General features: G+C 38.5%; 1 protein-coding gene across 5 annotated transcripts in view; it reads left to right on the forward strand.

Annotated features, from left to right (window-relative positions):
• The window catches only part of GANC (glucosidase alpha, neutral C), an 89,786-nt gene that overhangs the window by 13,336 nt on the left and 51,402 nt on the right, over window positions 1-25,048 (forward strand). For all 5 annotated transcript variants that reach the window (XR_001821020.2, XR_001821021.2, XM_017516289.2 and 2 more), the window contains exons 4-8: window positions 2,239-2,366; window positions 7,266-7,448; window positions 11,636-11,681; window positions 23,034-23,100; window positions 24,757-24,853. Coding sequence is in view for 3 of the 5 variants with exons in the window: in XM_017516289.2 (XP_017371778.1) it covers window positions 2,239-2,366; window positions 7,266-7,448; window positions 11,636-11,681; window positions 23,034-23,100; window positions 24,757-24,853 (521 nt within the window). In the remaining 2 variants the exon portion in view is untranslated. The remainder of the gene's footprint in view (window positions 1-2,238; window positions 2,367-7,265; window positions 7,449-11,635; window positions 11,682-23,033; window positions 23,101-24,756; window positions 24,854-25,048) is intronic.

Here is a 25,048-nt window from a genome sequence, read left to right on the forward strand (position 1 = left end):
AAAAAAAAAAAAAAAAAAAAAAAAAAAAAAAAAAAAAAAAAAAAAAAAAAAAAAAAAAAAAAAAAAAAGCTAATAACTAAAAAAACACGTGAGCCCAGATCGTAGGAGCAAATGCATAGTAAAGTCTGAGGAAAGTAGTGCCTGGACCAAGAAAGCTATGTTGGTAGTAATAAGAGATAAGAATGAATCTGTCATTGATTAAAGGATTTAAAAAAAAAAAAGAAAAAGTCTGGGCATGGTGGCTCACGGCTCTAATCTCAGCACTTTGGGAGGCTGAGCCACGAATATCACTTGAGGTCAGGAGTTTGAGACCAGCCTAGTCAACATGGTGAAACCCCATCTCTATTAAAAATATGAAAATTAGCCTGGCATGGTGGCACACACCTGTAATTCTAGCAACTCAGGAGGTTGAGGCACAAGAATCACTTGAACCCAGGAGTCAGAGGTTACAGTGAATTGAGATTCTGCCTTTGCACTCCAGCCTGGTTACAGAGCAAGACTCCATTTCAAAATAAGACTCTTTTTGACAGAGCAAGACTCCGTTTCAAAATAAATATATAAATAGATAGATAAATTTAAAGAAAGAATGACTCTGAATATTGCTAAATTTCAGAGCAATTTTTGCTAACATAAGTTTGCTAAATTGAATTAAAATTGAAATGTGATTTAGCTCGGGTCTATACATGAAGCCATTGTGGTGAAAGCAGGGTTATTGCTCCCTCTTTTTTCCACCTGGGCTGCAGCCTGAAGAACAGAATATACAGGTCAGTCTTTGGTTTAAACAAAAATTGGTTGTTATTTTTTTTTTTTTTTCAGAGAAAGCTATTTTACTGAAAATGGAACAATCTCTGAGTGAATAACTAGATACAATTTGTTAATCATATATAGGCAGACAACCTATGTGCCCCCTGCTTAGAACGTTCTTGCCCATTTTTGCCTACTCAAAGTCCTACTATTCCTGTGGCCCTTTACTCCTCCAGAGAACGTCCAGAACTCTTCACCCTACAGTTGTCATTAATAACCCCCTTCCGTAATCTCTTGCCTTTGTACTTTAGCACTTATCACAGAATGCTCTGTGTTAGCTTTGCATCTCTTTTATCTCTAAATTGTAGCATCCCCAAAAGTTTAGTCTTTGCAATAATAGATGCCAAATAAATGTTAAGTGAGTTGAATTTGAAAGAGTAATGGAAATATATGTTTAATGAGAGAATACGTAAACAGAATTTGAGCTTTATTTTGACTTGGACATATTTCCAAATGTTAAAATTATGATAGTATACTAAAAGTAGTTTAAATATATAAAAGAACATTAAACATGTAAGCAGTAATTACAGTATGATAACTATTGCATCATATCCCTGTCTTAGAATATCTAGAAAAGGACCCACAGCCATAGCACTGTTTACCTGGTCACTGTTCAGTATCATGTTACAGTTTAACTGCCCTGATTGCTTCCTTGTATTCACAAGAGGCAAAGTTACAGTAACATCACTTTTCTGATGCTGGCTTGATAGTCTCCATACTTCTTATCTTTTAGTTGCACCACATTGTACCCATTCTATGCTATGTCACACAACTTACCCAGCTTAGCTGTCATTTAACAGACATAATGGTAACAACACAGGCACCCAGTAGTAACCAAAACTTGGCATCATACCTCATGAAGAATTTGCAATTGACTAGTGTGGCATGGCCCCCCAGTTGAAAACCATGGTCTTAAAATATTTTTCTGATCTAGATGCCTCATTTTGTAGCCTGAATCCAGTCATTTCTGTTATCCTAGAATTTGTTGTTCTGTGTCTCATTTTTCAAATTCTGTATTATCTTCATGGCTCTTACATTGTTTCCGTGTCCCATCATAGGCAGAATTTTACCTACATTCCCCAGCCTCTTGTAAAAGTTCCCCAGGCCTATTCCCAGCTGTAAATGAATCAATTTCAGTCATTCACTGTAATTATTAATAGAGATTCCTTTCACTCTAAAGATCCTGGTTTGGACAATTATATGTTCACCTAGCCACAGAACACATATAGAGATATTTCTTGTTGCTACCACAGCTATAGCCAAGCAAGTACCTGCATAGACTGGGGCGCTTTTTTTTAAAAAAAAATTGCCAGTGTTCTCCAATTTGCTTGGCCTATCATAATTTAAACAAATACTTTTCTAAGTATTGTAATTTGTACAAAATTGGCCGTCAGTTGGATAACCTGTTCAAGCTAATGTCTTGTCTGTTTCCAGGTTCCTCTCCTGGCTGAAATTTATGGTATAGAAGGAAACATTTTCAGGCTTAAAATTAATGAAGAGAGTCCCCTAAAACCCAGGTATGAAGTTCCTGACGTCCTCACAAGCAAGCCAAGCACTGTAAGGTAAGCCAAGGAGTGAGGTATCTTAAAGACACACCTGATACATTCTTTTTTCATATCTTGAGTAGTAAATTTTGTTATGTGCACCTCCTGTTTTGGCTGTTCAAAACTACAGTCATTTGCAAAGTTACAGGTTGGTGCAAAAGTAATTGTCGTTTTTGCTATTACTTTTAATGGGTTCAGTTATTTGGGGATCAATTTAGCCGTTTTCCTTATTATCCATTCTGTTTATTCCTCATCCACCATTTGATTTATCAGGACTTATTTAAAGGGGAGAAGCAGAACGTCGATCCCTGCTCTCCTTCTCACAAAGAAAGTGGTCTTATTAGCCAGACTATTGGAACAAGTAGAAGGAAAACTACTTGCTTTACTCACTCAGATTAGCAGCAGGTTTCCAGAGATCTAATATGCAAGCCAAACTCCCATGCTTACAGTAATTTACACAGTTAGACAGACTCACTTTTAATTAAAAGTGAGTCTCAGAAGTCTGACATGTAATTTTACTTAGAGTCAAGGTAAATTAATAATCAATGTCTAGGTGAAAAACAATCTTTGGGGACTAAAGCATTTTCAAGTACTTGCAAAACCTTCATCTGTTGTCATAACACTTACCAGTGATATTTGAACTCAGTTTTGCTGGTTGGTTTTCATTATGTTTTCGTATTATTTCACTAAAGGAATATAAGATTATACCAGATGCTTTAATTTTCACTGTATCATTACCACAGTTTTATGTACTTTATTTTTTCCATGAAAATCTTATAAAAGGTCAATAGATTATAAGGAGAAATTAATTCAGTTATTATAGAATCATCAATAGTTTAAAATATATCTATTCACTGCACCACACTATATGCCAATGAATTAGTAAACATGATTTTTAAATTTAATTTTATTCTTTTAATAGAGACAAAGTATTGCTGTGTTGTCTAAGCTGGTTTCAAACTCCTGGCCTCAAATAATTCTCCCTCCTGTTCCTCCAAAAGTGTTGGGATTATAGGTATGAGCCACCATGCCTGCCCTAAATAAGAATTTAAAAGAGACTGTTTCTCAAGGCCTTTGTACTTTGGCAATTGAATCAATGCATACAAATAACCTCTTGGCCACAATATATTATTTTCTACTATCCTAAAGGATTTACTTTATTAGTACAGCCTTCACAATTTTTACACTGTGTTCATAGGTAAGTTAATCTGTAATTTTCTTTTTCCAGGCTGTCTTTGCCATGTTTTAGGGTCCAGGTGATAATTGACTTGGTATGGTTAATATGATATTCTACTTCTGTTCTGACTTCTTTCTAGAGGGCCTTTGGCTACTGTAGTAACTGGAAAGCTAAAAACTACATTTCTTCATTTCCCAGATTCCTTTGTAGCTACAGTTTCTGATGTAATTAGTTTCCACCAATCGGATGCACTTAAAAAAACTTTGATTTCAGCACTGAGTTCCACATTTTGCATATATGGATTTGGCACCTCTAGAGTGAGTATAAAGCCATTAGGTAGGGCCATGATTTATTCACCTCTGAATTATAGTTAAGGTGGCATGACCCTAGAGCCCAGCAGTTGTCATAGTGACTTCTGATAATCCAGCTTCCTGATTCTAGCTAAGATAGAAGGTCAATTGGCCATACAGTTATACAGTATTGTACTAGGGGTCATTCCTGGACATGCAGCCTGAAACCTACTACCTCAACCCATCCTGTGAGGTTATAAGCAACAAATTATTCATATGAAGTCATTTATTTTCTGCTTAAAATAGCCAGAGTTGTTTTTGTTTTCTACAATTGAGCCTTGGTCAATATAGTAGTTGGTATTAGAAATGAGTATAAGCAACAGCCCCTCAAGGATGGGAATATGAGATTGGCTGGCTGACCTAGTTGGATTTGGAGGCAGTGAGGATGTATTTACTAATAGAGGATGGGATACTATTGTTACAGGCTGAATTGTGTCCCCTCAAAATTCAGGTGTGGAGCTCTAACCTCTGGTACCTCAGAATGTGACTGTATTTTGAGATAGGGCCTTTAAAACAGTAAATAAGTTAAAATGGGGTCATTGGGGTAGGCTATAATCCATTATACCTGGTGCCCTTGTAAGAAGACGAGATTAGGACACAGACACAGGCACAGAGGGAAAACCATGTGAAGACACAGTGAGAAGGCAGCTATCTGCAAGCTCAGGAAATAGGTCTCACAAGAAACCCAACTTTCTGACACCTTGATCTAGGACTTCTAGCCTCCAGAATTATGAGAAAATAAATTTCTGTTGTTCAAGCTACCCAGTTCGTGATATTTTCTTATGGCAGCCCTGCCAAACTAATACAACTAATAATAGACTACAAAATTCTGTGGCAATGCTACTTAAATGACTACTGGTGGACAACTAAAATAAAGTGGCCCATTGAAAGCCAGCGAAGAGGTAGGGCCACACTTCTTTATTATTATCATGCAGAATTCAGAGCTCTGAGGTGGTTTGGCTGCTTCAACTTCACTGAAGAGTTTAAATAAAGAAAACAATGGCCTCAGGGTTTTAGATTCTTAGCTCAAGGTATTGTCAGAAGATTGATAGTTTTCTGTGACAATCCTAAAAGTCCTCCTATCTCCTATAGCTGCAGTTACATGTAACTGAAAATCAGATGCAGAGTTTGATATTGCAGGTCACTGATTCAGGCCATAATTTGAATTCACAGCCTCATCAGGTCTGTGATTTTCAGGCATTAACTGGGAAAACATAGGACTTCTTAAAATTGAACAGTAGACTGATTGCAGTGGCTCACACCTGTAATTCCAGTACTTTAGGAGGCCCAGGCAGGAGGATTGCTTGAAGTCAAGGGATATAGACCAGAATGGACAACAAAGTGAGACTTTGTCTCTACAAGAATTAAAAAAATTAATTGGGTATGGTAGCACACACCTGTAGTCTTAGCTACTCAGGAGGCTGACGTGGAAGGATCGCTTCAGCCCAATAGTTCAAGGCTGCAGTGGACTAGTCACACCACTGTACTCCAGCCTGGGTGACAGAGCAATACCCTGTCTCTAACAAAATTAACAATTTTTTAAAAATTGAATAACAACATTTGGGAAGAGTTGGATAATTCTAAATAGTCAAACCTCAGAACTCTACTGGCCCTGCCATTTCAGCAGAAGTAACTCCTCCTATAAGGGCAGGTGAAAGTTGATCCTGCCTTGCTTGGATACCCTGTATTGACCTCACCTAAAATATACAGGCACGGGGATTCCAATGCTCCTTGTGCCCAACCCCTACCATCCTTCACTGCCTCCAAACCCATCATCAGAGTCAGATCCCAACATGCCCAGAGAGCCAATTACTGTCAAACCCAGGAGGAGAAGGCTTGCATGCCTGAAGAACTGTAAGACTATATAATGGCAAAAAACTGGGAAATATGCATGGAAATGGTTTCTGAGGAATTCCTAGACCAGAAAGAGGGGACTTAATTCTGGATCAGGTTAAATTTATTGACACAGGTACATGTACCAGAGAATGTAGATTTGATATGCTAGCTTGGGCAGCTGAGAATGGCTCTAATTGATGGCTTAGTTGTTTAATTATACTCTGAACTCAGCTATGGATTGTGCTGAACGAAGCTGAGATACCAGGAATTCCTTGGCACAGTATAGAGGAAATGATCTATAGACTTAGAAAGAAATGTTGAAGTGGATTCATCTCATGCAACCAGCTCATCTAGGCCCTCTGGATTCTGTTCCCCACGAGAATCCAGAACATACCCCCTTCACTGAGAAACTGATGAGAGAGCACTTGGAAAGCATTGTAGTGAACATCTTCCTCTTATGGGCTGGAGATAATGGTGGAAAATGATGCCATTAAAATGGTCTCCCTGATTTCAGTGGAGATGATGAGACTCGAGGTAGCAGGGGCAGAGTAGAAACATTTAGTTGACAGAGACAGGGTGAACATAATTCCATTATATGTGGTAGGCCCCGTGTAGTACTCAAATGGTTTAATGCTTGGGGCAGTAAGCAATTTATGGTGGGGTGCAGTAGACTGAAATATATGGACTGAAGTCCTGCTTAATGGAGTAATCAAAAGAACTCTGTCTAGGTTCAATGAAGAATGAGAGACACCCTCTCAACCATCTCCAGAGTTAGTATCTTGCTTGAAGAGGAGGCCTGCAATCCATGGAGAAGGACTGAAAAGACATAATAAGAACATAAACTGACTCGTTTTACCTTCCTTAAAGAGTCCTGGGAACACTTACTAGGGACACTGTGCTCTGGAGAAAGGGAAATATCTAGCTTTGAGGGGATTTTAAGTACTGTGTCTGAGCTTACATAATTCTTGTAGATCTAAAACATCCTAACAGTGTATCTGGGTGAGAAACGGGGAATAAATCAGTTAATTTGACCTGGTTCCATCTCACTGTGGACTCAATCTGTGTTATCGCCTCAGTTTCTGAGTATGTGGTTGGAATGAGAAAGAAAAACAATGTTTATTTCACGCACCACATCTTGAAAGTTACTAGACTTTCCCGACCAGGTGATGACGATGTTGATAGCTAACATTATTGAGTGTTTTTTTAAAATGTGTCTGGCACTGTGTCAAGAGCTTTACCCACGTGGATCTCATTTAATTCTCTCCAAAAACTTTGTTGTTGCTTTTGTTATTTTCACTTTACAGATAAGGAAACCAAGACCTAGAAAGATTGGATAACTGTGTTATACTAAGTTATGAAGTATATGGTAGAGTTATTCTCAATTTAAGCTCTTTGACACCAAAGCCAATGCTCTCATTTACATTTCTTTATTGCCTTATATATGGCTATGTTACATGAATATTGATTTACTAATTAATTATTTGAAAGTACAAATCGCACAGGGTCATGTAAACATGTAGCAGCTTATTTTTCTCTTCCTGCTTTGTTTTCTAGACTGATTCCATGCTCAGGGGACACAGGCAGTCTGATACTGGCAGATGAAAAAGGAGACCTCAGGTGTCATATCACAGCAAACCCATTCAAGGTAGACTTGGTGTCTGAAGAAGAGGTTGTGATGAGCATAAATTCCCTGGGCCAATTATACTTTGAACATCTACAGATTCTTCACAAACAAAGGTATTTTTATACATTACTTGACACATAAAGACCTTAAGATAACCTGATTATGAATATGTTGCCTATATAGATAACATATCACCATAGAAAATTGGTTTGCCTTATTTGCTCTAGTATTGTTCTGAGAAATTTTATCTTTTCACCTGGGAAGGTGAGAGTACAGGCTTTATGACAATAATAAATCCCAAACTTTTGTAATGTTACACTCTTAACATGTCCTGTGTGTGCCTGGTGGTGTTCTCTACCCTGTATACCCTTCCATTAAAGCACTCTGTTGACCCAACAAATGTTAATGTGAACTAGCATACCTTCATAATTTCACTTCACTGCCTTATAATAACACAAATTACCCTAGACTTGAATACTTGTCCAGGAATTTTCTGGGACCATCTGCTTGATCAAAGCCGTTTGTGTGGGCTGCTCACATGAATTAGGAAGTGTTGGTAAGGAGGAGATTCTTTTCCATTCTTACCAATACTGTTTTAAATAAATCTTTTAGTCTATAGTTCTTTCTATTTTTATCACAATAATGAACATATTATATATGATCTGCAGAAATCATTCAACTTTCATTATTTAAACATAGTTTTTTTCTGGGTTTCAACTCATTTTCTTTTAAAATTTTGATATTAAAAATATCTCATTTGCTCATCTTAAAACTAATACTTGTTCATCATAGGCAAATTAGAAAACATTGAAAAGAAGAATATTTAAACTCCCTATAATCTCTCCACCTACTGTGTTAGTGCCTTATCAATATTAAGTACTTGTTTAACTGAAAAATACTGATAATAGCATAACAAATATCTGTGTACTCACTCCCCATGTTCTTTATATTTAAAACCTTTTTTCTAGCCAATCACAGTGGCTCACTCCTGTAATCATAACACTTTGGGAGGTTGAAGTGGGCAAATCAATTGAACCCTGGAATTTGAGGCCAGCCTGGGCAACATGGTGAAACCCTGTCTCTACAAAAAAATTAGCCAAGTATAATGGCATTTGCCTATGGTCCCAGCTACTTGGGAGGCTGAGGTGGGAGGATCACTTGAGCCCAGGAGGTCAAAACTGCAGTGAGCTGTGATCATGCCTCTGTACTCCAGCCTGAGCAACAGAGCAAGATTCTGTCTCAAAACAAACACCACCCTCCCAAAAAAAGCACGTTTATTCTTTTGTAAACCCTCATTATTTTGTTTTCTTTTAAAGGTTGTTTTCTTTCCTAAGTTGACTTTTTTATTATGTAGAAGAGGCATATGGTACAAAGGAGTATATGTTAATTTACATTTCTGTATAGTAAAGAGTTTCCTTTACCCTTTGTCCTCTAGCTGCTCACTTCCCATCCTTGAAAGTACTCTGTTCCAGCTGGGTGCTGTGGCTCGTGCCTGTAATCCCAGCACTTTGGGAGGCCAAGGCGGGTGGATCACCTGAGGTCAGGAGCTCAAGACCAGCCTGGCCAACATGCTGAAACCCTGTCTCTACCAAAAATACAAAAATTAGCCAGGTATAGTGGCGCATGCCTGTAGTCCCAGTTACTCGAGAGTCTGCGACAGGAGAATCACTTGAAGCCAGGAGGCGGTTGCAGTGAGCTGAGATCATGCCACTGCACTCTAGCCTGGGCAAGACTTGTCTAAAAAAAAAAAGATAATGTGTTTCCAGTTTTTTGAGTATCCTTTCAGAAACAATTTATGTATGTACATTTTATATATATTCTTTGACTTTTCCTTTCCTGACACAATGGCACCACCTTTACACATTATTTTACACCTTGCTTTCTTTCTCTTAACAATGTGACAATTCTTAATTTCTTTAAAGCAGCTACATAATTTTTGTTAAATGGCTGTCCCATGATTCACTGAGTAAGTTCTCTATTGAGGGATTTAAAGTTGTTTCTAATATTTTTACAACTAATTAATTAGTTTACTAATAAACTTGAATATGTGTCATTGTGCATATATACAGGTATATTCATAATATAGAGTCATAAAAGTATAGTTGTTGATCAGATGGTTTGTGCATTTGTAGTTTTGATAGGTATTGCCAAATTGCCTTTCATAGAGGTTATACTGCTTTATATTTCCATTATTTACTTTTATATTTATAATTATATTTGTGTTAGGAAAATTAGATGATCTAACTGGAAAAATTTTTATGTTAGATTCTAACCTCGCAACATTAACAAAAATAAATTGCAGATGAATAAAAATTAAACATAACAAGACATAAAAATAGAGGAAAGTATAGAATAGTATTTTTGTAATTGTGGTAGTGTGACATAAACAAGAGCATAAGGAAAAGATTGATAGATTTGGTTACTTACACCTTTTAAGCTTTGATTCTACTCAGAAAGCAACAAAAGAAAAAAATAAGCTTTAATATAGACACACACACATACACACACATACCCTGAACAAAATTAAAATCCAGGACTTCCAGTTTCCCATCTGGCATGTAAGGAGCTTAGAAGTCACTACTCCATCCTAACAATGACTATAATCCCAGGACTTTGGGAGACCAAGGCAGGTCGATCATCTGAGGTCGAGAGTTTGAGACCAGCCTGTCCAACATGGTGAAACCGCGTCTCTACTAAAAATATAAAGATCTAGCTGGGCATGGTGGCATGCGCCTGTAGTTCCAGCTACTTGGGAGGCTGATGCAGGAGAATCGCTTGAACCCAGGATGCGGAGGTTGCAGTGAGACAAGATCGCGCCATTGCACTTCAGCCTGGGCAACAAGAGTGAAACTCCATCTCAAAAAAAAAAAAAAAAAAGGATTGTTATGTCTGCTTGAAGTATTGATTCCTGTATCATTTTGTAATATCCCTCTTTATCCCCCCAAATTTTCCTTGCTCTGAAATCTGTTCTGTCTGAAATTGATATAGTTATTCCCATTTTCTTTTGATTGGTGTTAGCATAGTATAACTTACCTTCAGAGGTAACCAGTTTAGTAAATTTTGTGTTAATCGCTTCCTTGGGTTTTGGGGTTTGTTTTGTTTTAAGACAGAGTTTCGCTCTTGTTGCCCCGGCTGAAGTGTAGTGGTGCAATCTCAGGTTACTGCAACCTCTGCCTCCCATGTTCCAGCAATTCTCCTGCCTCAGCCTCCCAAGTAACTGGGATTATGGGCGCCCGCCACCACATCCGGCTAATTTTTGTCTTTTTAATAGAGACAGGGTTTCACCATGTTGACCAGGCTGGTCTCGAACTCCTCGTCTCAGGTGATCCACTTGCATCAGCCTCCCAAAGTGCTGGGATTACAGGTGTGAGCCCCCGCACCTGGCCTTCTTGGGGTTTTTAATAGCATTCCCACATATTATCAATTCCCAAACAACATATTATTTGGATTTGTCTTTTCTAAAACAACTTTTATGTAATAAAAGTATACTGTATACATTCTTTTGTAATGTATTTTTCACTCAATGTTTTTTCTTTTTCCTTTTTTTTTGGAGAGACAGGATCTCACTGTGTTGCCCATTAAATGTATAAAAGTTAGCCTACATCATTCATGATCATAGAAATACAAATTGAATTACATTTATTTTTTCTACAATTTTAGATTTGCAAAGACTGAAAGATTGATAAGGTCCCGCATTGCTAAGAATGTGGGGAAATGAGCACGCAAATACAACTGTGGGTGGAAGAATAAATTGTCACAATTATTCCAAAAGACTGTACATTATGGTGCTGTGTTCCAGGAGTGAGGAGAGTCACACCAAGTGAGAGGAGCTATGTTCTATTTTGCTTATGGTTTTGTTGAAATATTACAACCGTGTATAACCTTCATAATAAAAAATGGTAAAAGTATTTTTAACAGGGTTAACAAGAAAATTCAAACACTTCTACATTTTTAAAGAAATCAAGCTATTAGATTAATGTTCATCATTACTGTGCAATTTTATAAACTCATTTTTAAATATTTTTTTATTTTTTAAAAATGAGATCTCTCCACGTTACCCAGGCTGTCATTGAACTCCTGGGCTCAAGTGACCCTCTAGTCTCAGCTTCCCAAGTAGCTGGGATTGCAGGCGGGCACTACTGTGCCCGGCTTCATTTTTATTTTTATAATTATGTTATATTTAATATGTTAAAGGATACAATTTATGGGGTCCCAGAAGTTGGAAATGAAAATCTTTATCATTGAACAAAATTTTTCAATCTTGCCATTGAGTGAAACAAATTTATTTATGTTAAAACAGAACTGCTAAAGAAAACGAGGAGGAGGCATCTGTGGACACCTCTCAGGTAATCTAGATTGATCCATTTGTTGTTATCTTTTTCATCATCATCATAATGATGGGGTATATACGGAATTCTCTTTCTTCCTTCTACAGAAGGGTGCTTGTTAAATGATCTACTGCATATAAATAGGACCACCCATTTCTTTGGCTCACCTTGTAATCTCATTGATTCATTCATTCATTTCTTCATTCATTCATTCATAAAAACAAATGCTTCCTGAGCACCTGCTTTTTTCCAGGCACAATTGCTAGGCAAGGAGAATCAGCCTTGAATAAAATAAATCCCAAACATGTTCTCATAGAAATTAGAATCTATTGGCAAAGATAGACATTGAATAAGTAATTAGAAGCATGAGGATTGTTACAAAATGGTGCTATAGAAGAATACAAGAGACCTGGCCAAAATGAGGGTCAGGAAAGACGTTTTGAGGGAAATAATGTTAAAGCTGAAACTGATATAATAGTATACATGAGTCAAAACGTTGGGAAAGAACGTTCCAGGTAAAGGAAACTGCATATTCCGAGATCTGGAGGTAGGACAGAGCACATTTGAAGAAATGGAATATGTATGCAATATATATTTATTTTAGCTAGAAGAAGGAAAGCAAAGGGGAGGATGGTATGTAATGAGGCTAGAGAGATAGGCAGGGCAGTTCTGTGGAGAGATTTGTAATAATTCTTTTATCCAACAATTATTTGTTAGGTACCTCCTATATCCCAGTCATTATTCATGGAATTGGTGAGACATCATTGAAAAATCTTAAGTCCCCCATTTATCATGGAGCTTACTTTCTTCCAAGCCATGTTAACCTTTCTAAGTTTGTCCTAAGAGCAAAGGAAAACTTTGGAAAGATTTTAAGTAGCAAAGATACATGTTCTTATTTCTATTTTTAAAAGATTATTTTGTTGAATTGTGAAGAATGGACACTACAGAAATCATCTCTCTCTTCATCCACAGTCACATGTATCTTCAAAATAGCACTTTTCACAATATTGATTCTTCCTATCCATGAGGATGGAATGTTTTTCTATTTGTGTCCTGTCTTATTTCCTTGAGCAGTGGTTTGTAGTTCTCCTTGAAGAGGTCCTTCACATCTCTTGTTAGGTGTATTCCTAGGTATTTTATCCGTTTGTAGCAAATTCATGATTTGACTCTCTATTATGGATGTAAAGGAATGCTTGTGATTTTTGCACATTGATTTTGTATCCTGAGACTTTGCTGATATTGCTTATCAGTTTAAGGATTTCCTAGGCTGAGATGATGGGGTTTTCTAAATATAGAAAACAGAGACAATTTGACTTCCTGCAAATTGTTATCTGCAAACAGAGACAATTTGACTTCCTCTCTTCCTATTTGAGTATGCTTTATGTCTTCCTCTTGCCTGATTGCCCTGACCAGAACTTCCAATACTATGTTGAGTAGCACTGGTGAGAAAGGGCATCCTTGTCTTGTAACAGTTTTCAAAGGGAATGTTTCCATCTTTTGCCCATTCAGTATGATACTGACTGTGGGTCTGTCATAAGTAGCTCTTATTATTTTGAGATATGTTCTATCAATATGTTGTTTATTGAGAGTTTTTAACATGAAGGGATGTAGAATTTTATCAGAGGCCTTTTCTGCATCTATTGAGATAATCATGTGGTTTTTGTCTTTGGTTCTGTTTATGTGACAGATTACGTTTATTGATTTGCATATGTTGAACCAGCCTTGCCCCAAGGATGAATCTGACTTGATCATGGTAGATAAATTTTTTGATGTGCTGCTGGATTCACTTTGCCAGTATTTTATTGAGGATTTTTGTATTGATGTTTATCCGGGATACTGGCTAGAAGTTTTCTTACTGCCCAAAATAATTTAGAGATTTAATGCTATTCCCATTAAACTACCATTGACATTCTTCACTGAATTAGAAAAAACTACTTTAAATTTCATATGGAATTAAAGAAGACCTCGTATAGCTAAGACAGTCCTAAACAAAAAGAACAAATCTGGAGGCATCATACTTCCTGACTTTATACTACAAGGCTACATTAACCAAAACAGCATAGTACTGGTACCAAAACAGACATATAGACCAGTAGAACAAAGCAGAGACCTCAGAAATAACACCACATACCTACAACCATCTGGTCTTCAAGAAAGCTGACAAAAACAAGCAATGGGGAAAGGATTCCCTGTTTAATAAATGGTGTTGGGATAACTGGCTACCCATATGCAGAAAACTGAAACTGGACCCCTTCCTTACACCTTATACAAAAATTAACTCAAGATGAATTAAAGGCTTAAACGTAAGATCTAAAACCATAAAAACCCTAGAAGAAAACCTAGGCAATACCATTTAGGACATAGGCATGGACAAAGAGTTCATGACTAAAACACCAAAAGTAATGGCAGCAAAAGCCAAAATTGACAGATGGGATCTAACTAAATTAAAGAGCTTCTGCACAGCAAAAGAAGCTATTGATTTCAAAATATTGGCCAAGATGGCCAAATAGAAACAGCTCCAGAGCACAGTTCCCAGCAAAAGCAACGCAGAAGGAGAGTGATCACCACATTTCCAACCGAGGTACCGGGTGCATCTCAGTGGCACTGGTTGGACAGTCAGTGTATCCCAAGGAGGGTGAGCCAAGGCAGGGTGGGGCAGTGCCTTACCCAGGAAGTGCAGCAGATCAGAGGACCCCCTCACCCCCACCGCTTACCCAACGGAGGCCATCGGGGGCTTTTCCAGCCACTCCAGCACTCCAGTTTAGATACTGCATTTCTCCCACAGTCTTTACAGCCCACAGACCAGGAGATTCCTGCCAGCCAACAAACACTGCGGGTTTCGAGCACAAAAACCCACACAAATCTGGGCAGCCGTTTTAACTGGTGCCTGCAACGCCTGCAAAGACAGAATTTCAAAGCTGAATTGATCAAGGAGAAGAAAGGATGTCAGAGATTGAAGACCAACTCAATGAAAGAAAACGAGAAGGTAAGATTAGAGGAAAAAGAGTAAAAAGAAATGAACAAAGCCTCTAAGAAATATGGGATTATGTGGAAAGACCTAATCTACTTTTGATCGGTGTGCCTGAATGTGACAGGGAGAATGAATCCAAGCTGGAAAATACTCTTAAGGATATTATCCAGGAGAACTTCCCCAACCTAGCAAGGCAGTCTAACATTCAAATCCAGAAAATACAGAGAACACTACAAAGATACTCCTCAAGAAGAGCAACCCCAACATAATCTTCAGATTCGTAAGGGTTGAAATGAAGGAAAATATGCTAAGGGCAGCCAGAAAGAAAGGTCAGGTTACTCACAAAGGGAAGGCCATAGGACTCACAGAGGATCTCTCTGCAGAAACCCTACAAGCCAGAACAGAGTGGGGGCCAATATTCAACATCCTTAAAGAAAAGAACTTTCAACCCAGAATTTCATATCCAGCCAAACTAAGCTTCATAAGTGAAGGAGAAATAAAATTCTTTACAGACAAGCAATTGCTGACAGATTTTATCACCACCAGGACTCCTGAAGGAGCACTAAACATGGAAAGGAACAACCAGTACCAGCCCCTGCAAAAACATTCCAAATGATAAAGACCATTGACACAATGAAGAAACTACGTCAACTAATGGGCAAAACAACCAGCTAGCATCAAAACACATAGCAATATTAACCTTAAATGTAAATGGGCTAAATGCCCCAATCAAAAGACACAGACTGGCAAATTGGATAAAAAGTCAAAACCCATCACTGTGCTGTATTCTGGAGACCCATCTCACGTGGAAAGACACATAGACTTAAAGGGATTGAGGAAGATTTACCAAGCAAATGGAGAGCAAAAAAAAGCAGGAGTTGCAATCCTAGTCTGTCATAAAACAGTTGTCAAACCAACAAAGATCAAAAGAGACAAAGAATGGCATTACATAATGGTAAAAGGATCAATGCAACAAGAAAAGCTAACTATCCTAAATATATATGCACCCAATACAGGAGCACTCAGATACATAAAGCAAGTTCTCAATGACCTCCAAAGAGACGTAGACCCCTGCACAATAATAGTGGGAGACTTTAACACTCCACTGTCAAGGTAAGATCAATGAGACAGAAAATTAACATGGATATCCAGGACTTGAACGTGGATCTGGACCAAGCAGACCTATAGACATCTACAGAACCATCCACCCCAAATCCACAGAATATACATTCTTCTCAGCAGCACATCACACTTACTCTAAAATTGACCACATAATTGGAAGTAAATAATTCCTCAGCAAAGGCAAAAGAACAGAGATCATAACAACCACTCTCTCAGACCACAGTGCAATCAAATTAGAGCTCAGGATTAAGAAAATCACTCAAAACTGGCCAGGCGCGGTGGCTCAAGCCTGTAATCCCAGCACTTTGGGAGGCCGAGGCGGGTGGATCACGAGGTCAAGAGATCGAGACCATTCTGGTCAACATGGTGAAACCCCGTCTCTACTAAAAATACAAAAAATTAGCTGGGCATGGTGGTGCGTGCCTGTAATCCCAGCTACTCAGGAGGCCGAGGCAGGAGAATTGCCTGAACCCAGGAGGCGGAGGTTGCGGTGAGCCGAGATAGCGCCATTGCACTCCAGCCTGGGTAACATGAGTGAAACTCCGTCTCAAAAAAAAAAAGAAAATCACTCAAAACTGCACAACTACACTGGAAACTGAACAAACTGCTCCTAAATGACTACTGGATAAATAATGAAATGAAGGCAGAAATAAAGATGTTCTTCGAAACCCATGAGAACGAAGTCACAACGTACCAGAATCTCTGGGACACATTTAAAGCAGTGCCTAGAGGGAAATTTATAGCACTCAATGCCTATATGAGAAGTGAGGAAAGAGCTAAAATTGACAACCTATTGTCAAAATTAAAAGAGCTAGAGGAGCAAGGTCGAACAAATTCAAAAGCTAGCAGAAGACAAGAAATAATTGAGATCAGAGCAGAACTGAAGGAGATAGAGACACAAAAAAGCCTTCAAAAAAATCGATAAATCCAGGAGCTGGTTTTTTGAAAAGATCAACAAAATAGATAGACCGCTAGCCAGACTAATAAAAAAGAGAGAAGAATCAAACATATGCAATAAAGAACGATAAAGGGGATATCACCACCTATTCCACAGAAATACAAACTACTATCAGAAATTTCTACAAACAACTCTGTACATAAACCAGTAAATCTAGAAGAAATGGATAAATTCCTGGACACTTACACACTCCCAAGACTAAGCCAAGAAGAAGTTGAATCCCCAAATAGACCAATAACAAGGTCTGAAGTAGAGGCAGCAATTAATAACCTACCAACCAAAAAAAGTTCAGGTCCAGATGGATTCACAGCTGAATTCTTCCAGATGTACAAAGAGGAACTGGTACCATTCCTTCTGAAATTGTTTCAAACAATACAAAAAGAGAGACTCCTCCCTAACTCATTTTATGAGACCAACATCATCCTGATACCAAAACCTGGCAGAGATACAACTAAAAAAGAAAATTTCAGGCCAACGTCTATGAACAACATCGATGCAAAAATCTTCAATAAAATAATGGCGAACCAAATGCAACAGCACATCAAAAAGCTTATCTATCATGATCAGGTAGACCTCATCCTGGGGATACAAGGCTGGTTCAACATATGCAAATCTATAAATGTAATCCATCACATAAACAGAACCAAAGATAAAAACCACATGATTATTTCAATAGATGCAGAGAAGGCCTTCAACAAAATTCAACAGCCCTTTATGCTAAAAACTCTTAATAAAGTAGGTATTGATGGAATGTATCTCAAAATAATAAAAGTTATTTATGACAAACCCACAGCTAATATCATACTGAATGCGCAAAAACTGGAAGCATTCCTTTTGAAAACTGTCACTAGACAAGGATGCTCTCTTTCACCATTCATATTCAGCATAGTATTGCTAGTTCTGGCCAGAACAATCAGGTAAGAAAAAGAAATAAAGGGTATTCATTTAGGAAAAGAGGAAGTCAAATTGTCTCTATTTGCAGACGACATGATTGTGTATTTAGAAGACCCCATCGTCTCAGCTCAAAATCTCCTTAAGATGATAAGCAACTTCAGCAAAGTCTCAGGATACAAAATCAATGTGCAAAAATGAAAAGCATTCTTATACACAATCACAGACAAAGAGCCAAATCATCAGCGAACTCACCTTCAAAATTGCTACAAAGAGAATAAAATACCTAGGAATACAACTCACAAAAGACATGAAGGACCTGGCCGGGCGCGGTGGCTCACGCCTGTAATCCCAGCACTTTGGGAGGCCGAGGCGGGTGGATCACGAGGTCAAGAGATCAAGACCATCCTGGTCAACACGGTGAAACCCCGTCTCTACTAAAAATACAAAAAATTAGCTGGGCATGGTGACACGTGCCTGTAATCCCAGCTACTCAGGAGGCTGAGGCAGGAGAATTGCCTGAACCCAGGAGGCGGAGGTTGCGGTGAGCCGAGATCGCGCCATTGCACTCCAGCCTGGGTAACAAGAGCGAAACTCCATCCCCAAAAAAAAAAAAAAAAAAAAAAAAGACATGAAGGACCTCTTCAAGGAGAACCATAAACCACTGCTCAAGGAAATAAAAGAGGACACAAACAGATGGAAAAACGTTCCATGCTCATGGTTAGGAAGAACCAAAATTGTGAAAATGCCATACTGCCCAAAGTAATTTATAGATTCAATGCTGTCTCCATCAAACTACCATTGACTTTCTTCACAGAACTGGAAAAAAACATCTTAAACTTCATTTGGAACCAGAAGAGAGCCCTCATAGCCAAGAAAATCCTAAGCAAAAAGAACAAAGCTGTAGGCATTAGGCTAACTGACTTCAAACTATACTACAAGGCTACAGTAATCAAAACAGCATGGTACTGATACCAAAACAGAGATATAGACCAATGGTACAGAACAGAGGCCTTGGAAGTAACACCACACATCTACGACCATCTGATCTTTGACAAACCAGACAAAAACAAGCAATGGGGAAAGGATTCCCTGTTTAATAAATGGTGTTGGGAAAACTGGCTACCCATATGCAGAAAGCTGAAACTGGACCCCTTCCTTACACCTTATACAAAAATTAACTCCAGATAGATTAAAGATTTAAACATAAGACCTAACACCATAAAAACCCTAGAGGAAAACCTAGGCAATACCATTTAGGACATAGTCATGGGCAAGGACTTCATGGCTAAAACACCAAAAGCAATGGCAACAAAAGCCAAAATAGACAAATGGGATCTAATTAAACATAAGAGCTTCTGCACAGCAAAAGAAACAATCATTAGAGTGAACCGGCAACAAACAAAATGGGAAAAAATTTTTGCAATCTAACCACCTGACAAAGGGCTAATATCCAGAATCTATAAAGAAGTGTAACAAATATACAAGAAAAAAACAACACCATCAAAAAGTGGGTGAAAGATACAAACTTTTCAAAAGAAGACATTTATGTGGCCAACAAACATGAAAAAATGCTCGTCATCACTGGTCATTAGAGAAATCCAAATCAAAACCACATTAAGATACCGTCTCATACCAGGTAGAATGGTGTTCATTAAAAAAATCTGGAGACAACAGATGCTGGAGAGGATGTGGAGAAATAGGAACACTTTTACACTGTTGGTGGAAGTGTAAATTAGTTTAGCCATTGTGGAAGACAGTGTGGCAATTCCTCAAGGATCTAGAAATAGAGATTCCATTTGACCCAGCAATCCCATTACTGGGTATATACCCAAAGGATTATAAATCAATATTTTATAAAGATACATGTACACATATGTTCATTGCATCACTGTTTACAATAGCAAAGACTTGGAACCAACCCAAATGGCCATCAAAGATAGACTGGATAAAGAAAATGTGGCACATATACACCATGGAATACTATGTAGCCACAAAAAGAGTTCATGTTCTTTGCAGGGACATGGATGTAGCTGGAAACCATCATTCTAAGCAAACCAATCCAGGAACAGAAAACCAAACACTGCATGTTCTCACTCATAAGTGGGAGTTGAACAATGAGAACACATAGACACAGAGAGGGGAATATCACACACTGGGGCCTCTTGTGGGGTGGGGGATTAGGAGAGGGATAGCATTAGGAGTAATACCTAATGTAGATGATAGGTTGATGGGTGCAGCAAACCACCATGACATATGTATACCTATGTAACAAACCTGCACATGTATCCCAGAACTTAAAATATAATAAAATAAATAATAAAAATCAACATAAAATCAATAAGACCCACTGTTCAGAGCTTAAAGAAAATATGATACATATACACCATGGAATACTATGCAGCCATAAAAAGGAATAACATCATGTCCTTTGCAGGGACATGGATGAAGCTGGAAACCATCATCCTCAGCAAACTAACACAGGAACAGAAAACTAAATACTGCATGTTCTCACTCATAAGTGGGAGTTGAATAAGGAGAACACATGGACACAGGGAGGGGAACAACACACACCAGGGCCTGTTTGGGGGTGGAGGGTAAGGGGAGGGAACTTAGAGGATGAGTCATTGGTTTCGGCAAACCACCATGGCACATGTGTACTTGTGTAACAAACCTGAACGTTCTATATGTGTATATTGTTTTTCTGGGTTTTTTTAATTTTGTTTTTGTTTTTCTAAGAAGAAATAAAAACAAAGAGCCCTGACAGTACATAGATTAGGTAGTGGTTTTGAGTCACAGACCCTTTTGCAAGAATGTGATGGAAACTATGAATTATCTATGTAGAAAAATTAAAAGTGTTCATACTGTTTAAGGGAGTTAATGGACTCTAAAGCCCATCCAGGGACCCCAGAATAATAGACCCTACATTATGCATTCAGGTGGTGGTGGTGGTGTTATTTTAATAACATACAGCTGGCTGAGTATGGTGGCTCATGCCTGTAATCCCAACAGTTAGGGAGGCCGAGGAGGGAGATTGCTTGAGCCCAGGAGCTCAAGACCAGACAAGGGAACATAGTGAGATTTGTCTCTATAAAAAATAAAAAGAAAAAAATTAATCAGACTTGGTAACATGCACCAGTAGTCTCAGCTACTCGGAAGGCTGAGGCAGAAGAATTACTTAAGCCCAGGAGGTCAAGGCTGCAGTGATCATGCCACTGTACTCTAGCTTGGGTGACAGAGCAAGACCTTGTCTGAAAAAAAAAAAGCACAGGTTTGCTTTACAGAAGCTTTAATTATGAAGAAACAACCTAGAAGTGGGCAAAGAACCATTTAAAGAAATACACATTTCACACATACACAATTTTTTTTAAGTTTTTAAGAAGATTTTTATAAAGGTAAGAAAGTTTATACCTTTGCTTCAAAAGATTATGGACCTGAGCAGTCATTGCCATCCCAATTGACCTGACTTCTCAAACTAGCACAAGAATGTAGCCAGTAGTTTGGCTGATTGAAGCAGAGGGGTAAAGTGCTCCTCTCAGCAAAAACGAATCTCTGCGTAGGATCTCTCAAAACAGACCTAAGTTACTTGGTTCTAAATATTTTCACTTCACATATTTACAAGAAAAAAAATTTTTAATTCTTACATACATAAAGACTGCATTTTTCAAAGTGTGTTCACATTTTGGTTCCTGTAAAGATACTCATGTAAGAGTTATGGCAATTCCTAAAAAAATTAAACAGAATCACAATACGACCCAGCAATTCCACTTCTGGGTCTATACCCAGAAGTGAAGACAGGAACTCAAACAGATATTGGCATGCCCATGTTCATAGCAGCCTTATTCACAATAGCCAAAAGGTGGAGGTAACCCAAGTCTCCATTGATGGACTAAACAAAGTGTGATAAATACATACAATGGAATATTATTTAGCCTTAAAATGGAGGGAAATTCTGATACATGCTGAAACATGGGTGAAACTTGAAGATGTTATCCTAAGTGAAGTAAGCCAGTTACAGAAGGACAAATTATACATCATTCTACTTGTAGAAGATACCTAGAGTAGTCAAATTCATAGAGATAAATTAGAATAGTGGCTGCCAGAGACTGGTATCTAGGGAAATGGGGAGTTGCTGTTTAATGGGCAAGGAGATTCAGTTTGGGATGATGAAAAAGTTCTGCAGATGCGCAGTGCTCAGGGGCCTCCACAGAGACCCTACCCACCCCACCTCACCCCTGGGCACTTCTTGGAAAATAAAAACAAATTTAAAAAAAGTTCTGGAGGCCAAGTGTGGTGGCTCCTGCCTATAATCCCAGCTCTTTGGGAGTCTGAGGCAGGTGGATCATGAAGTCAAGAGGTCAAGACCATCCTGGCCAATATGGTGAAACCCCGCCTCTACTAAAAATACAAAAATTAGCTTGGCATGGTGGTGTACACCCGCAATCCCGGCTACTCGAGTAGCTGAGGCAGGAGAATCCCTTGAACCCAGAAGTCGGAGGTGGCAGGGAGCCGAGATCACACCACTGCCCTCCAGCCTGGCGACAGAGCAAGACTCTGTCTAAAAAAAAAAAAAATAAGTTCTGGCGATGGATGGTCATAATGTTATTGAGCAAAAGGGCTCACTCCCTGATGCACTAGAAGCCAATACTATGACACCAGGTTTTTGAGAACAGAAAAGGTTTTTATTGCAGGTTGACCAATAAGGAGATAGGAATCCAGCTCAAATCTGTCTCTGCTGACTTTAAGGCAGTAATTTTATTAGAAAGCTTTAGGTAGTAGATTCTGGGATTATATTATAGCAGGTGGTTGGGGGAAGGAAAGGGAGGTCTGAAAAGTCCTCGGGTGTGTGCAGTTATCTCTTCATGTTTTCTCATGGGTCACGTGCAAATTCAGATGGAATTATTATGAAATATGTGGTGGCAATTAAGGCTGTGTTGCCAGCAAGCTTGTTCTAGTTGGCCATATGGGTTCCAACTGATTTCAGCTGGTTTTTTAATCTCACAAGCATTTCAGCAACATGTTTATTTTCTTTTCTGCTATCCTATAAGTTCAAGAATTTCTGTTAATCACTGGCTTATTTAACTGTTTAAGGTACAAGCAATAGTTGCACAGCAGTGTGAATGTACTTAATGCCACTGAACCTGAACTTTATACTTGAAAATAATTAAAATGGTAAATTTTATGTTGTGTATGTTTTACCACAATAAAAAATATATTAATGTCAGCTAGGGTTCATAAAGATGATTGTTGACATGTATATAGAACACAGATTTGATTTGTTCAATATACTGACATCACAGATTGGTCTTCTAAGGAAAGATGAACTCACTTTCTCATTCTTTTTTAAAAAATCCAAATGTGCTATTGTGGTAAACACATTTATTGCAACTTATAAACTCAGTTTGCTCCCCTTTTTTTGTATCAACAGGAAAATCAAGAGGATCTGGGCCTTTGGGAAGAGAAATTTGGAAAATTTGTGGATATCAAAGCTAATGGTAAAGTTGAAACTGGCATAGTATTAAAACAGTTCAGTCCAAAAAAGGCTACATAATTCGATGTGAAAGCCCCTTGATCTTTGGCACCTAAAACAGGTGACTTTAACAGAAGAAACAGAAATCCCAGATTGGATTCACTATCTTTCAATAAGGCATTGGAACAGAGAAATAGCAATTATATACCTTTTGTGGGGAGCGTAAAAGAAATATAAGCCACATGTAGCTTACGGTCTCATGGAGGGGCCTAGATCAGCACACTGCTTGCACTGTCCATTAGGTAAGGCAGCTACAAATTCCACGTTCAACTTTTATGACAGTGAAGTGATGAGAAACCCAAGTTGCAGAGCCCCTCATTTGCAACATTTCAAGCCAGTGGTTCTCAACCTTCTCCAGGTCTCCCCATCATTCTCATGGGTCTCACATGCCCATCTGTCACATTTCTCACCAAGACTAGTGATGGAATTGGGGTTGGGGGGTTGGGGGCATCTCTTTAGGAGATGCCTTTCAGATACTTGGAACTTATGCAGTTAGGAAAGTACTCACTTTCCTCTTTCCTCCTCCCTGCCCTGTAGAATAACAAACCCTCCCTAATTTCCATCCTAGCCATCATTATCTACAGCATTGTATAATGATCAGGGCTGACAGAATGCCCCAAATTAAAAGCAGGGGCGTAGGTTCTTAGGCTCTCCTTTCTGTAACATCAAAATTTTTTTATCTTTTTTTTAACTTTTTTTTTGAGCCAAGGTTTCGCTCTGTCACCCAGGCTGGAGTGCAGTGCTTACTGGATCGTGGCTTACTGCACCCTTGAACTCCTGGCCTCAAGTGATGCACCTGCCTCGGCTTTCCAAAGTGCTGGGTTTACAGGTGTGAGCCACCATATCTGGCCATGTCATCTTCTTTTTTACTTTCTCTGTAGCATCTCTTTTCTGTCACAAGCTCCTACAAATAAGGACCATTTGATGTCAAATACTTTAACCTAAGATAAATTAAAACCCACTTTATACCTCCTAGTCATTTGCATTTTCCCATATCTGTAAAATAATTGTTAAATAAAGGAATTTGTCTTTGGTTAAAGGAAATCTGTATAACTACAATCACACAGGAGGTTAAAGGAAATTTATGTAACTACAATCACAGAGGAGGAGTATTTGTGAGCAACCAGTTATGGCCCTCCTGGTGCCGTTGACATTTGCATTCCTGGTAGGCAGTCACAGACGAGGCTGGCAGTAAGAATAAGTGATCAGGCGGAAGACATTCAGTCATTTCGTCTAGTGAAGACTGAAGCAATATTCTTAGCTTCCTAAAGCAAAGAAATATGTGATAAGGAAAATTTCGATTAGGAAAAAATCTAAAACTTATGTTTTACAAAGAGAAAAGAGATTTACTGTAAAGAGGACACAGAGAGCTTCACCACACAGCTAAGGCAACAGAACTAATATGTAACCGGAACTTTGCCTTATACGTTTTTGTATCCCCACAACACCTGAATATACTATCTTACAGATGGTCAGTACACAGCATTTGCTGATTGATCTAGATGAGCTCAGGTCTCTCAGCCTCTAGTTTGGTCATCTCTCTGCACTCAGAATTAACTGAATCTCCTTAAGTAAAAGGTGTCCTTTTGAGAAGCAAAACTCAGTATCCTGGTCTCTACAGGCCCTTCTTCCGTTGGTTTGGATTTCTCCTTGCATGAATTTGAGCATCTGTATGGGATCCCACAACATGCAGAATCACACCGACTTAAAAATACTAGGTAAGTGAAAACAAGAATTCTTATGGGAGGCTCTGGTTTCTGTATTGAGATGATTTGAAAGGAATCATCTCTGAGCTGTCTGAGCCAGTGCTAATATGTGCCAGGCCTTTTCGTCTTTGACATTGCTTGTGAATCTTTAAGAACCTTCCTTGACTGATCACCCAGAGCAGTTGTTTCCCTTTTTTTTTTTTTTTT

Source organism: Cebus imitator, unplaced genomic scaffold (genome assembly GCF_001604975.1).
Source record: "Cebus imitator isolate Cc_AM_T3 unplaced genomic scaffold, Cebus_imitator-1.0 Scaffold579, whole genome shotgun sequence".
Lineage (NCBI taxonomy): Eukaryota > Metazoa > Chordata > Mammalia > Primates > Cebidae > Cebus > Cebus imitator.